Here is a 12,748-nt window from a genome sequence, read left to right on the forward strand (position 1 = left end):
TTTGGAAGGTACTTTTCAGTTAAAATATCAAAAATTCTCAGTGGTGGATTGACATGCTGCAAGGTCATGTGACTCTTGTGCTTATTAAAACCAAGCAAACAGATAAGTGTGAAGTAAAGATGAGAATCAGATGCTCAAAGTCTGGAAAAAGCTTTTTACAAACAGAAGCATTTTAGCATCATGGGGTCCTATTAACGAGTGACTGTGAGATGGAGCAGGAGGTGGACAGAATCATTGGGGTCTCGATTGCCTTAATGCGTCTGTTTTTCAGATAAAAACTGGTAAAATCAAGGGGTTTGCTCTTGTGCTCTTCAATGCCTCAGAGTAAAGCCATTGCCTCACCACTTTTCTAAAAACAAATTTTCCCTCTTTATTATGCCCTCTAGAAATTGATAAGCAATAATAATACCTATCTGTCTCTGCAATTGTACATTACAAAAAATGTTCCCTGCATCTAACTCTTAGGGTACAGGGAGCACCTGGCAGTGCCCAGGCAGAGTTGTGTTATTAAAGGTCTTACTCAGGGACCCAGACTGACAGTCTGAAGGGTGGAAGAAGTGATCTTGCAGCGTCTCCAGAAGGCGTATACCTTGCTTTCTCACCTCTAAGCAACCCCTCACCACACACTTACACATACACTCCAGATGTGCCAGCTGCCTTGAAAATAAAGTAATTTGCAGCTAAGAGAACACTTTTAATTCCTCATAGCATATTTTTTTATTGTTTTTATTTCTTTCTAAAACAGAATTTAAACAGTTAAAAAATCCAAACAAAGATGTGTCTTCCAGCAGGCGCAAATCTTAGACACCCTTTCTCCTTATATTAAGTCATACCCCCTTTAGCTGAAACACATCAGCGATAAGCTGTCGACCATCAAATGCTTTCTCCACACCTCACTCTAGCTGTTAAATGTTTGAGGGCTTCATGGATGTTTATGATTTTCAAATTCGCCTCGTAACATCTCAATGAGTGAAGAAGTGAGCTTTAACTGAACCCAGGATTTTTTTTTTTCATTCTCTGCATGTATTTGGTGGATTTGACTGATTCTAAGTTTTATTTTGCATGGTATAGAATTCTTTCAGCTTTTTATTTTTTCTTACAAATAGTTCCACATCTCACCCCCGAAAAATTCACTTTTAAACGGGACAAAATTCATGGTTTCTATGATGGTGAGCTGACAACATCCTGCTTTAGCAAGGCATCGCCCAGCCATTGCACTTTGACCTTCATGATGGATTAATAATGATACGATAAAAATATATGCATTATTTATTAATGCATATACGTTAATAAAATGTGTCCTCTGCATTCACTCCATTTCTTTGGTAGCAGTGGTCTGCCAGTGTGTACCACCTGGCAAGCACTCAGAGACCAATAGTGGCAGTCTGAGGAACTCAACCAGGAAGCTTGGAGACTTTTTGGAACACTAGTTCCTTGATTTAACAACCAGGCCACTGCTCCCCCGACAATGTTGGTATTTCTTGTTGGATTCTGCCTTTAGTTAATGGCAAACATGTAATTTTATAGTCTCACTTGTCCAAATGATATTAATACAGAAGTTCTCTTTTTTCTCTGTTCTCTCCGGCAAACTTTAGGTAGGTGTTGTTGAAGCTTTACTTCCAGACTTGATTATACAGGCATTCAATTTCATCAATAGTAACCTAACAACAACTTACTGTGTGTCCCGTGAGTTTTGGAAGAGTTGTATCAGCAGCTTGTAGATGCTTCTAAGTTGAACTTGCGGGTGTGAATTCCTGGGAATGAAATTTAGCTCAACAGTCAAGATGTCCAGATTAAATATCTGAGGTTTAAAGATCTGGAAGAGAATGGGTGGCCTGTTAAGTCAAGTCAGCAATAAATTTGTTCATCTTGTTGTAATATTAACATTCTTATTTAGTTTTTTTTTATGCGGATTGATGATAATTAACACCATCTATGAATATTAATACTATTATTATAATACTTAGACAAACTTTATTGTAATTTTCTTTGCACAGAGTGTATGCAAAATTATATTTCATTGCATACAGTTTACAAAAGCGTATTAGCGGATATTGCCGTTGGACTAAGATAAACATTACCGATATAAAGTGCAGCAGTGATCAGAATGTAAACAATATAGGAGAGAAAGAAACCACTTTAAAATAATGCTGCAAAAGTGCCTTTATGTGAAATAGTTCAGTGCAGTGGAAAATACATATGGTGTAAAATGCAGGAGAACATTGAGCTATGTGCTGTTTAAAAAGATTATAAAAATCTAGAAACCTTAGTAGTGCTATTATGCTCGATAATCAATTGCATTGCATTGCACACCGGCCTTATATTATTTGTTCCTTCAAAGTTAATGAATTGAACTCAATTCATTGAATATCAACAAGAGGGTGTAATGTCACTTTCCGCCTGAAGCCCTGGCGGTGGCGCTGTGTCCGCTTCCCACTTCTTCTGCGTTTCCTGTCTGCTTCATCAACAACAAACATAGCAGGAGCTCTACATTTACTCAAAATCTGTTCAAATAGGATTTTATTCTTCTCACATTTTCACTTACTTTGGGTTTTCTAAGAGAAATGAAGCTGAATACCTCCGTTTAGACGGAGTCGGGTGAAGAGGTTCGGGAAACTAATTCACTAATGGTAAGTTTTATCGAAGTTAAACCGTCCTGTATTTTAAGACATCTGAACCAGGTATAACACAAAACGCACTAATGAATCAGGCCACGCATGCCTGTATCAACCCATACTAATATATGAAAAAAAAAAAAAAAATGAAAATGTCTGTGAAAAATATCGACGCGCCAAATCATCAGCCTATATCAAATGTTCAGTGGGTTTCAGGTGTGTTTCCAGTTCATCTTTAACCTTTGGATTTTAAATCCCCATCAGGATTTTTCCAAAAGGTTTAAAGATTTATTGTTCTTAGTGTATGTAAACTTTTGATTCTGACCAAAAGAATTCATCTGAAATTATTTTAGTAATCATAACATAAAAAGTTAAAATGTCCATCTGGTTTGATTGGAGATGGAAATAAGAAAAGGCTTGTCTTGTTATGCAAGTTTACACACACACATATATATATATATATATATATATATATATATATATATATATGAGGTTTTAAATGTCTTTCTTTCCTATTTATCTCTTTTCTTTGCTTTCCTTCCTTCTCATCTGTCCACATCAGCTGAGACGATGAGAAATCATTGTTTTTATGCCTCCCACATGTACCAAAGCGACTGAAGCATGTTTAGGACGCTCCCCTGATCACTGCGATGGACGAGGACACTCCAACTTTGAAGCCCAGACGGATCCAGAATCAGAACGTGGTCCATCGCCTGGAGCGGCGAAGAATTTGCTCGGGGCGACCCGGATCTCACTGGTACCGAGTGCGCTGCTTTCACCAGAACCTGTTCCCTAACTTCACTGTGGTGAACGTGGAGAAGCCGCCTTGCTTCCTCAGGAAGTTCTCACCGGATGGGCGCTACTTCATCGCCTTCTCCTCCGACCAGACGTCCCTAGAGGTAACAAGAGATGCCCTGCACCTGAATCACGCTGACGCTGATTCCATGCATTGGGATTGAAACTTTTCTGCTGTCTAAATTTTCTGTCAGATATATGAATACCAAGGCTGTCAGGCAGCTCAGGACCTGCTGAGAGGCCAAGAAGGAGAGACTCTTTCAACAGCCAATGACCAGCGCTCCCTCAACATCCGGGGCCGCCTGTTTGAGCGCTTCTTCTCTTTGCTTCACGTCACTAATGTGGCCTCAAACGGAGAACACCTCAACCGGGAGTGCAGCCTCTTCACAGACGACTGTAGATATGTCATTGTCGGCTCGGCCGTTTACGTTCCCGATGATCCTCCGCCGTACTTCTTTGAGGTAGGGACCTCCAGTCGAAGTAAAAAAAAAACAGCTCAGTGCGGATTATCCATTTATCCCTTCCTTCCACCAGGTTTATCGCAACAACGAATCGGTGACCCCAAACCCTAGGTCTCCTCTGGAAGACTACTCTCTCCACATCATCGACCTCCACACCGGCAGGCTGTGTGACACCAGGTCCTTTAAGTGTGACAAGATCATCCTGTCTCACAACCAGGGACTCTACCTCTACCGGAACATCCTGGCTGTGTTATCAGTCCAGCAGCAGACCATCCACGTGTTTCAGGTTTGACCTCCCAGAGTTATTTCCACAACATATTTTTGATCTTTTCGGCAACTGTGCTTCATATTTAGCTTGTATAGTTTGCTTTTGATCCACAGTGAAAAAAATCACCTAATTGTGAGCAAATTTGTCTTAAAAGTAAGCAAATTTGTCCTTTATTAGAGCAGGTAAATAAGATGATCTGATAAAAGGAAAGAGTGTTTTTCCCTTTCAAATAATGAAATAGATTATTGGAGCTGTTTTTTTCTTTTTCAAAATGTAAATCATCTTATTCTGTTTGCAAAAATGTTCTGTTACCTACTGAAACTTAACAAAAAGACTTATTTTAAGGAATATCAAAAATGCTTACCGTATATTTCAGATTCATTTAGGACAAGTTTTTGCCTCACATAACACTTTACACTACTTTGACTGTTTAGTTTTTTTTTAGCATACTACATCCTGCACCTTTAATGTTTTTTTGTTCAAGAATTTGTATGACAACCAACAAAAATCTGAAAAGTGTGGCAGGAATTTAATTTGTCCTCTGAAGTTAGCCAATGAAAAAACTAACGTTCCACCCTGTGAGTGCTCTAATCTCAGGCAGAGTTGGGTAGTAACTAGTTACAACGTTTACTTAGTTACATTTACTTGAGTAACCTTTTGAAAAAGTGTACTTTTAGGACTATTTTTCTCTCATTGTCTTTTTTACTCTGACTTGAGTGAAATTTCTGGTGTTTCCATCCATTGTGAGTAACTGTACTTAAAGGTATAGGGGAGGATGTTATTTTTCGGGGTGTATCATCAAAATAAGTGGTCCTCCTAATTGTCAATCTTTCTGGTGATATGTTTACGTAAGGCCGTCCTAAGTGCTCGTCCCTCCTCTTTTTCTGCACATGCTCTCTTTCAGGTGTATATGTGTCGTGAGCTACTGTTTCAGCCAGTCATTAATGTTTGCCTTTTTCACCGCAGTGGAAAAATAGCAAATATTAGAAAGAAAGATTATGTGAGCGATGCAAACAGCAACTTTTAAACAGAGCACACGCGTGTAATAGGCGTTCTCTCTCGGGAGCGATTACAGGGTTGTGCATCCTTGTGCAAGTGGAGAGGGCGGGTCTTTGAAAAAATTAGGAAAATCCTCCACTATACCTTGTAATGAAAACAAGCTTGTTTAAAAAAAAAAAAAACAAAAAAAAACATGCACCACTGAGAGAAACATTTTCTTCTTTTATGTTCTTAAAGCTTATTGGTTAAATGTTATTTTCCATCTGCTGAGTCTGTCGTCTCATTTGGAGATGAAGTGAAATAATACAGTAAACAGTTTTCTGTAATTTAACTTATTCTACATACTGTAACAATTGATTTTGTAAATTTTATAACTCAGAAAATACTAAATCTTTTATATAAATATGGGTACTAAGTAGATCAGTTACACAGTACTTGACTCACCTTTTTATCAAATGTCTTTTTACTCTTATGTGAGTAATTTGTTGAAAAGCTACTTTTTATTTTTACTTTAGTAATAATATGATGAAGTAGTGCTACCTTTTCTAAAGTACAATGTTTGGGTACTCAGGGTCCGTTATAGAAATTTTGAAATCAGACCTGAGAACCAGAGCAGATCTGTTGGGGTGGAAGTTGTGAAGAAGCTTAAAGCAGGGTTTGCTTCTAAGAAAATATCCAAAATATTAAACCTCCCACTGAGCTCTGTAGCACAGCAGTAAATCTACCAACTTCTGAAAACGAAAGAATCAGCGTGTTGAAGTGGCCTAGTCAAAGTCCAGACGTCTTGGATGACATTTGGCCTGGAATGTTAATAAAGCTTCACAGTGATGGATGTCTTCAAAGCCAAATGGAGCTTTAAAGGAAAAGTCTGGTCAGCAAGGAATAACCAATGGATCATTATTTATACCTAAAACTATGTTTGCGGTGATTTAATGCGTAATAATTCAGCGTTAATCAGTAAAAAAATAAAAACAATTTTCTTTTCATTAAGTCTGAAAATGCCCATTTATGCCCAAATATACTAACGCCTCACTCCTAACATCTTCCGGTCGCGACGTCACGGTGCAGTAAGCCTAGCGCCATTCTTCCCGCTTTACAAGCAAAATCAATGGGAACTACTAGACACGTCTGCAATCAACAACAATTTTTTAAGATTTCGAGAAGACTTAGCCATTGAAATTCGCAAGAGCTATAATTAAACTGACAATGCCAACATGCATGGCAGTTAGATGTTGTAATATATTGGGTAAAAGGGAAAAAAAAAATGTTTTCACTTTTCCGATTTATGATCCTCCACGGACAGGTTAGTGCAGTCCTGTTAGTTGGACTGGCAACTCGAAGAGGGAGGATTTGCCATCGAACTTCTGGCCAGAGAAAAAAACATGTAATATGTAGCCAACATTTGGAAGAAGGCTCAACAGCCGATACCGCACCGTGACATCACACACCGGTAGGTGGCAGTAGTGCTCTTTGACAAACATGGATGTCTCCGGTAAAGCACAGTCAAATTAAATTACTCTTAATTAAAAACACTTATCATTTATTGAACAGTATGTACCGGTAATAGTTTCAAATTTAAAGTACTTTCAGAAGTTTGAATTCTGAATATAACCGGACTTAAACATAAGTGGCTCAAACAGACCACAGGGATTCACTGAGACACTTTCCATTGAGTTTTCTATCTCTGTTTTTTTATGTTCTATTCTTTAGATAAAGTTTGAAGTCGTTTTAGTTCCTTGACCTGCTTCCTTTTGTTGCTCTTCTACCACTGCAACCTTAGGTCACACCTGAAGGGACCTTTCTGGACGTGAGAACGATCGGCCGCTTCTGCTACGAGGACGACCTCCTGACGCTCTCGGCCGTTTATACGGAAGCTCAGGCAGAGAGTCAGACCGGGGTCCCTCGCCTCTACACCGACAAAACCATTAACTCCCTCAAGCACAGGTTGCTGGTCTACCTGTGGAGGAGAGCCGAGCAGGACGGCAGCGCCACGGCCAAGAGGAGGTAAACTCCATAAGTCCACCAGGACTGAACCTCCTTGCTTGTCAGAATTAAAAAGCTGCTGATGCTAACGGGTCATGTTGCTGTTAACAATATTGTCCTTATTAAATCTATTTGTTAGTGATAATTACGCTTCTAATTGTAAAATATTTAGTGCCTGTTTGGTGATCTGAACAAGCTCAAAGATCCCATTACTCATTCTGGTTTCACCTGATGTGGCTGAAGACCGTTAAGTTTTAACCTAAATTTTCCGGTTAGGTTTTTCCAGTTTTTCGATCAACTCAGACGTCTGAGGATGTGGAAGATGCAGCTGCTGGACGAGCATCACCTCTTCATTAAATACACGAGTGAAGACGTGGTCACGCTGAGAGTCACCGACCCGTCGCAGGTACGAACCAAACACAAACACACACACGTGAACGGATCTCTGGCTTCTCTCGGAGTAAATTCCTCCTCCTAACCTCTTTGTTGTGCTGCCCTGGTTTCCTTGGATGGCAAGAATTCCCTTTCCAGGTTTCCAAGGACACGATTGTCAAACAGATTCTGCTCTGACTTGTGATTCGGTTGTCACAGAAATATGGGGACTTAATTAATCCTCGGTTTATTTCATTGATGTTGCTGAGGTCTGAGCAAATAAGTTTGTTGCATGTAGAGATTTAATGTTGTTTTAGTCACACATTGATGTCCTAATTAATTCTTCTAAACAAAGGGCAACACATTTTCCAAACCTCTTTGTTTCTCCTTTAACCATTGTTTTTTTTGGTTTAGATGGGTGGATGGATTTGTTTTTTGTGCACATTTATATATTCTATTGTCCACATATACAAATTAAATCCCACAAATAATTGTCTGTCTGTCTCTCTCTGCCAGCCGTCGTTTTTCGTTGTGTACAACATGGTGTCCACCGAGGTTCTGGCTGTCTTTGAGAACACCTCTGACCCGCTGCTTGAGCTCTTCGAGAACTTCTGTGACCTTTTCAGGAACGCCACCCTGCACAGCCAGGCTGTCCAATTTCCCTGTTCTGCTTCGTCCAACAACTACGCACGCCAGGTCCAAAGAAGGTATCCAATCTCGGAGCAGAAACTTTGTGTGACGAAAGGCTCTGGTTTTAATTGAGAGATAAGAACGGACATGATGTCACACAGGTAGGCATCATGAGGGGATAAAGATGCTACAGATCAGCCTGGAGGAGTAAAAGCAGAGGGAGGAAGGTGTTATAGGCCATAAACTGGACATTAAGATGTGGCTACAGGGAGCTGTGATTAAATTTCACTTGTGCTGGTGACAAAATCCTCTATTTAAGGTGAAGCAGAGAGATGAAACCTGGGCTAAGGAGCTAGAGGAACAGGGCATTGAACTGGAAGGAAGAAGATACTGGAAGCAAGACTGATTTAGAGCAGCAGCAAAGTCTGATTTGGGCAAATATCAGTCCAGAAGCAGAACTCAGACTGGAGGACTGAAAGTCCAAAGTATAGAGGTTGAGATAAAAAGAATGAACGACGAAGTGGAGATTATGGAGTCCCTGCTGACTGCTGGAGATGAGCTGAAAGAATAAGAATCATCTTTTTATAGATGAATGGCTAGAGAGATGAGCCAAGTTAAAATCAAAGTATTATGACGAGGCACTAATGTTATTAAGTTTATTCAGATCAATCAGTATCAGAAATTTGGCTCCTCACAAAAACAAAAGAAAGTAGAGAAACAAACAATGTGCTGATATGCTTCCCTGTCTGACCTCCCCAGGTTTAAAGACACTATCGTGAACGCCAAATACGGCGGCCACACCGAAGCGGTGCGGCGCCTGCTCGGTCAGCTCCCCATCAGCGCCCAGTCATACAGCAGCAGCCCTTACCTCGACCTGTCGCTCTTCTCCTACGATGACAAGTGGGTGTCAGTGATGGAGAGGCCAAAGACCTGCGGAGACCACCCCATCAGGTACGCTCTCCAATCAGGCAGAGCGGCGTCCTTAACGCCGCAGCACTGATGAAACCCGAGACACTTTAACAGGTCTTTACATAAAATGGAGAATTTGGTCAAATGTCTGTAACTGATGTATCTATGGTTTTTAAAAATGCAGAGAAAATAAGGATCTTTATTTCAGAGGAGGTTTAGTTTCAACAAGCAAAGATAAATTCATGGTTTATTTCATTACCAAAAAAAATAACATTTTCAAAAAAGCCAGGCTTAAATTTGAATAAATCCAAAGGAATAATTACTTTATGAAATCATCAGTACCGCATGTAAAGGAACCTTCGTGGTTAATAAAACTACTGGTACAGTGCGCATCCCTCATGCTTCTATAAGACTCCAGGTTTAGATTTAGGAAACGTGGAAAGAAAGTTGATTTTTGCACACTTTTTTATGAATTTCTTCTTCTTTTTAAAAAAAAAATCAGAATTATAAAATATATTATAGCACTGATAATTTAAAAATTATCGATGCAATGTATTAGAAAGTCCCAGAAGACATCCTTTGATGTTTAAGGGAGGAGAAATCCCAAAGCATCACTGATCCTTCTCTGTACCTAAAGATTCAGCAGGTAACTTTGTAGAAACGTATATTTTATGCATTGTTCAAAAAGGTCTTGATAGTAGAATATGAGACAGATGATCAGTAAAACTGTAGTTCCTCCCAGTGGTTTTACTGCCATTCATAAAAATACTCAGCTCAGAAACAAGTACGTAATCAGAGCCAAGAGGAATGCTACAGCAGTGTGTACACACTGATCACACCCCTCCCCTGCATGGCGGCCATCGTTGTTCGAGCTCAAGACGATCAGTATACTGCAGTTGTGTTGATTTTGGAGAAAGAAACTAATGTTGCTAAAATATCTAAAATTCCTCAGTTTAGGAATCTCTGACCTCACAGGTCACCGTATGGATTTATGTTCTTAAAAAATGTAGAAAAAGATCATCTCCACTCTACCTTCTTAACAGCGCTCTTCCAGACCCTGACCATACACACAACTGTTCTTGTACGCGCTTGGAGATAGAAAATTCAAGCAGCAAGATGCCCCAAGAGAACAAAATGCTGTTGTTTTAAATAAGAAATGCCTTAATGCACAATAATTAGCGTTATTAGGCAGCTCCTGCATTAATAAGATAGTAACAGGTCAATTATTAATCGATCAGCAAATTAATTAAAAATGTATGTTTTACTTAATCAATTCATTAATGGCTTCAGCCCTAGTTTAAAGTAGAGGAACAAGACAAAATATCAACTGAAACCAATCAGGGATCATAATTTACTTGTTTCAAGGAAAGAGAAGAGAAACTCAGAGGGTAGAGAAGGTTTGGTAAGTGATTTCAAATCATCATGGATGTTTGCTCTGGTTTCCTGAGCAGAACTTTCAAAGCTTCACCTTTGTTCTTTGTGATAAAGACAGAAACTAAAAACTAATAACATTCATTTCAGTAAAATCAACAATTTTTCTGTTCCTGCTGCCATTTTGTGTCTGCTTTACTAGTCACTGTTTGATTTTAAAACTATACAATTTCAGCAGAATGAGCTGTGAACAAGCTGTTTTCAGTCAGGCTAGATGGAAACCTGCCCAGATCCACGTTTAACAGAGATCTTCTGCTTCTCCTCCAGGTTTTATGCCAGAGACTCCGGTCTGCTGAAGTTTAAGATCCAGGCGGGCCTGCTGGGTCGGCCCGTTAATCACGCCGTGCGCCGCCTGGTTGCTTTCACTTTTCACCCCTTTGAACCCTTCGCCATCTCCGTTCAACGAACCAATGCCGAGTATGTGGTCAACTTCCACATGAGACACGTCTCAGCATGAAGTAAAGCCGTGTGTAAGGAAAAACTCCAGGGGTTGTGTTCAACTCCTGGCAGAGAAACGTCCATCCTTCTGCTCCTCTCAGGGTTCCTGAACATTTTGAACAAATTTTTGTAAAAATTCTGGACTCATTTTTTTTTTTTTTTTCAGAGCTCTACACGTGGTTTAGATATTTTGTTCTTGGTTCTACAGAATTGAAATATAAAACCAAAAAACAACAGGCCGATGAACGGACGAAAAGGCGGATTAATAGAACTTTTTCCATAATGGGACAAGAATCCAGCCCATGTCATGCAAATATTTTTTCCATGCTCCTTTCCTTTTCCAGACTTGAAAAAATACCCCCAGCCCTTATCCCTTCTGACCCTCCTCCCTTCTCAGCACGCAGCACTTCTGCCTTTTCCCTCTCACCTCCTGTTATTTCTTCCCTCCTCTGCGGAACAAAGAGGCAGCTGATAGAATAAGTGTAAATGGAGACGTGGAGAGTGTGTTGAGGTGAGATCCAGATAGGTTTTTCTTTTTTTATGTTCGCATCTTCAGTCATTTTGATGCTCCAATGTTACTTTTTTTTATTCTGATATTATTTTACTTTTTAATGTTTGATTTTACTTGTTCTACAACCATTAAAGCCCATTTTATTATTCATTTTAGCACCAAAAATGCTTAGCTTGTTTTTCTTGAAAAAAAACCTCCAAAGAATTTTCCAGCTGTACATTTTTTTTCTTTCCATCCTGCATTTAGCTTATCTTGTAAAAGCTGAGCCAAAATCACATTTCAGGTGTCAGTGAATGTAAACCTAACCCTGATCCCTGCAGTCTGTTCTACAGCATATAGGATCATAACACTCCTGTGCTTTACTACCTCCATCTGTTCAACACACAAACCGCCACCTGTTGAGCTCAAATGTATGATTAATGACACACAGACACAAACAGAATCTGCAAATATGCAAATAGCCACAAAGACCCTTGAGCTGCACCGATATGTATAGCAAACACACGAGGGCGGATAGGTGCAGCCGAGCGGGCAGCTGCAGTGAGGTCTGCACTACAGGGGGAAGCAGGTGCAGGAGGGGATTAAGTGTTCCGCTGCCTCTGGTTACGGCGGACATGGCAGGTTCATGTTTGTGTGTCCCACAGACAGAGACCGAGCTGCTCAGTGGAGTAAACGCAGCCTTGCAGATGAAGAGGCCATGTATATCATTAAAGTGTGTTTATGTAAGCTGACGTCTGACGGCAAGCTGTGATAATCAACTAATTATGGGCAGCTTTAACGGTGGGAGCACACGGAGGAGGACACCAGGCACGCCGTCCTCAGCCTCTGTGAACGGCTCACAAATATGCAGGAGTTCCACCAAAATCACCACCGTCTGTTTTCTGCAGGACCTGTCGGCTGACTGAACCAATTAATGTTCCCAGAGAAGAGAGAAGAACCCTGAGAGCCTGTTAAAGGCTTCGTATTAATTTTCCACCTGTTAAAATGTGACTCCGCCTCAAGACCAGAATAAAACTGCATTGTCTTAAAATCTGTATGCAGGCTCATGTGCATCATGCTCTAACCAGACCGACTGGGTAATAAGTGAAACAACTGAAGGCACAAGTACCTATATAGCTGATGTGGCATTCGGCCACATTAGGTATAAAAGTTAATCAGATCAATGCAATGTAGAGCCAAACTGAGAAACAGAAGGAAAATTATGTGGTTTTGATTTATTTTACAAATAAAAACTTGAAAATAATACATTTTCCCGCCTCGTTAAACACCTAATAATAAATAAATCTGGCTTCAGAGGTTTGATAGAGAACATCACCGAACAACCAGCATCATGAAC

General features: G+C 40.0%; 1 protein-coding gene across 4 annotated transcripts; it reads left to right on the plus strand.

Annotated features, from left to right (window-relative positions):
• Nucleotides 1–2,456: 2,456 nt before the first annotated feature.
• On the plus strand, nucleotides 2,457–12,520 carry det1 (de-etiolated homolog 1 (Arabidopsis)). Of its 4 annotated transcripts, none has more exons than XM_015387201.1 (9): nucleotides 2,457–2,630; nucleotides 3,175–3,514; nucleotides 3,605–3,871; nucleotides 3,945–4,157; nucleotides 6,919–7,142; nucleotides 7,398–7,527; nucleotides 8,010–8,200; nucleotides 8,883–9,074; nucleotides 10,731–10,920. In XM_015387201.1, the coding sequence occupies exons 2-9, from the start codon at nucleotides 3,266–3,268 to the stop codon at nucleotides 10,918–10,920; spliced, it is 1,656 nt and encodes a 551-aa protein (XP_015242687.1). In that variant the 5' UTR covers nucleotides 2,457–2,630; nucleotides 3,175–3,265. The 4 variants fall into 4 exon arrangements, with proteins under 4 accessions (XP_015242687.1, XP_015242688.1, XP_015242689.1 ...); XM_015387202.1 differs by having other exon boundaries at nucleotides 3,178–3,514; XM_015387203.1 differs by having other exon boundaries at nucleotides 3,227–3,514.
• Nucleotides 12,521–12,748: the final 228 nt, after the last annotated feature.

The sequence above is a fragment of the Cyprinodon variegatus genome, unplaced genomic scaffold, assembly GCF_000732505.1.
Source record: "Cyprinodon variegatus isolate N-32 unplaced genomic scaffold, C_variegatus-1.0 Scaffold388, whole genome shotgun sequence".
NCBI lineage: Eukaryota > Metazoa > Chordata > Actinopteri > Cyprinodontiformes > Cyprinodontidae > Cyprinodon > Cyprinodon variegatus.